General features: G+C 40.0%; 1 protein-coding gene across 1 annotated transcript in view; it reads right to left on the bottom strand.

Moving 5' to 3' along the window:
* The window catches only part of LOC112219038 (calcium/calmodulin-dependent protein kinase type 1D-like), a 58,654-nt gene that overhangs the window by 25,737 nt on the left and 30,417 nt on the right, over positions 1-2,500 (bottom strand). The window contains exon 3 of the mRNA XM_042301827.1: positions 563-637. Within this exon, the coding sequence (XP_042157761.1) occupies positions 563-637 (75 nt within the window). The remainder of the gene's footprint in view (positions 1-562; positions 638-2,500) is intronic.

Here is a 2,500-nt window from a genome sequence, read left to right as displayed (position 1 = left end):
GGAGTACTGGCACATCTTATCTACTACAGCTGGAGTATTGGAACATCTTATTTACTACAGCTGGAGTACTGGAACATCTTATTTACTACAGCTGGAGTATTGGCACATCTTATTTACTACAGCTGGAGTACTGGAACATCTTATTTACTACAGCTGGAGTACTGGAACATCTTATTTACTACAGCTTGAGTATTGGCACATCTTATTTACTACAGCTGGAGTACTGGAACATCTTATTTACTACAGCTGGAGTACTGGCACATCTTATTTACTACAGCTTGAGTACCGGAACATCTTATTTACTACAGCTTGAGTACTGGCACATCTTATTTACTACAGCTTGAGTACTGGCACATCTTATTTACTACAGCTTGAGTACTGGCACATCTTATTTACTACAGCTTGAGTACTGGAACATCTTCTAGAAATATGACACAGAGACAGACAGACAGGCAGACAGACAGGCAGACAGAACGACAGACAGAACGACAGACAGAACGACAGACAGAACGACAGACAGAACGACAGACAGACAGACAGACAGACAGAAGGTACTACTCACAACTGCATGATGAGGTATAGGTGGTTGGGGCTCTCATAGATGTCCTCCAAAGCCACAATGTTCTCATGTTTTATCCTGAAGCGAGAAAAACAGTGGATTTAATTCACTCACTATTAACCTCATAATTTGAATGCCCAACACAATAAAGCACAATTTCTTCACAAAATGGCTTTGTTCATTACAATGAATTAAGTGTGTGTGATACAAAGTGAGTGAGTGAATGGTTGTGTGTGAGTTCATTAGTGGCGTGTGTGTGTGTGTGTGTTACAAAGTGATTGTGAGTAGATGTGTGTGACGACAAGGCAGACAGTGAACCTGTTGAACCCTCTACTTCAACGTTTCTCCAGCCTTGAGTAGAGACAGAGGTTAAGGGTCAAATGGCCCCTATTCCTTTTTTTTTGTGTGTCATATTTTAGTAAAACATATATAGGCAAAAACAACAGACAACTTTACATTTACATACATTTCAACAAACATTAATGACATCACACTTCCTCAGACCCACATGCTCCCACTGTATCCACACCCAATGTTGTGTCGTAACGTTGGTTATTCATTAATGTGAAGACTGTTATATTATCAAATAAATGATCTGTGTAATTATCATCACGTGATTAAACTAATCATGTAAACATTCATTAACTAGGAAGTTGGGGCACCACAGGAAAATGTTGTTTAAAGAGTTGCTATTTCCCGAATTTATGTCTCTTCAGATATTTTCATATCTTATCGATTACAGTCACTTATGAATGTATTATCACATCATCAGTCCTATTCTGAATGTCGCAAACCCTTGGATATCTGCACGAACCCTAGCATAAATTATGAAGCAGCGATATACCAATTGGCTTAATTATTTATTGACTAACTAACTAAATAATCACACAGAATTACATAAACACACACATGATAGGTTATACATTGGTTACTAACATGATACAAAGAAAAGTCCCTTGTGGATGGAACCGATATGACAGCTTGGTAGACAAAGGAAAGGGGTGGGGACCAAGATAGGGAAACTCAGAGTGGACCCACATACATACAGTTGATTATTACACTCATGGAAATGCTAATACTTTGAACATGAACAGCCAGTCATTCGAAAATAAATTTCAATTTACATATTTACGAGTATATGCCTTTGTTGTCTCTCTCTGTGAACTCCGATCCGTCTGCTGGAGAGAGTCGACAGGAAAGTCTCTGGTTGCGTTTCCCAGAAGTCACAAGGTCTTTTGTCGTTGTTTAACTTGTTCAGCGGGCTCTGGATAGTGTCTGTTATAATGGATATGTCAGACGTACCAATGGTCGTTTGACAAGGAAATGTTCTCCAGAATGGATCTTTCAGAGTACCATTCGGTCGTTCAATCGGTTGCGTTTACCAGACTGAAGTACTTAAACAGCAGCAGACTGAATAATCGGTCTTTAGTTTGTAGATTTCTTGACCATTTCAGCGTGGGGATGATCCCCCCACGTCTGGTCTTGTCCTTCGGTAGAGTTGTAGTTTTAAACCATTTTGCAACATCCGGTTCACGCCTTAAGTGTGCTTGGTCTATAGAGAGGTAGATGTCTCAACAGTTTGTAACGTATTCAGCTGCACGTAACTGGTCTTTATTTAAATCGCCAACCATTTCAACATGTAGCTACCGTTCCATGCTCTCATGTCACAGCTAAAACCACTTCACAAACCGGCAGCAACCCGGCGTGCTTTGGTCTAAATGTATAATTAGTCATGAGTGGAGTAAAGAAGGGGCGTTCCGTGACGCCGAAGTAAATGTCTGTGCTCACGGGGTCGTGGCCACTGACTTGGTTAAGACTTCATATGAAAAACAATTATCTCATTTGGAAGGCTAACATCACATTACATCTATATTCTCTTAAATAGTTTCGTATTCAATCATATATGTTTCCCCACATTTGGATGTGACCCTGACAACTGGG

Source organism: Oncorhynchus tshawytscha, linkage group LG19, assembly GCF_018296145.1.
Source record: "Oncorhynchus tshawytscha isolate Ot180627B linkage group LG19, Otsh_v2.0, whole genome shotgun sequence".
Lineage (NCBI taxonomy): Eukaryota > Metazoa > Chordata > Actinopteri > Salmoniformes > Salmonidae > Oncorhynchus > Oncorhynchus tshawytscha.
The sequence above is the reverse complement of the archived record's forward strand: the minus strand, read 5'-3'. Positions and strand labels throughout refer to the sequence as shown.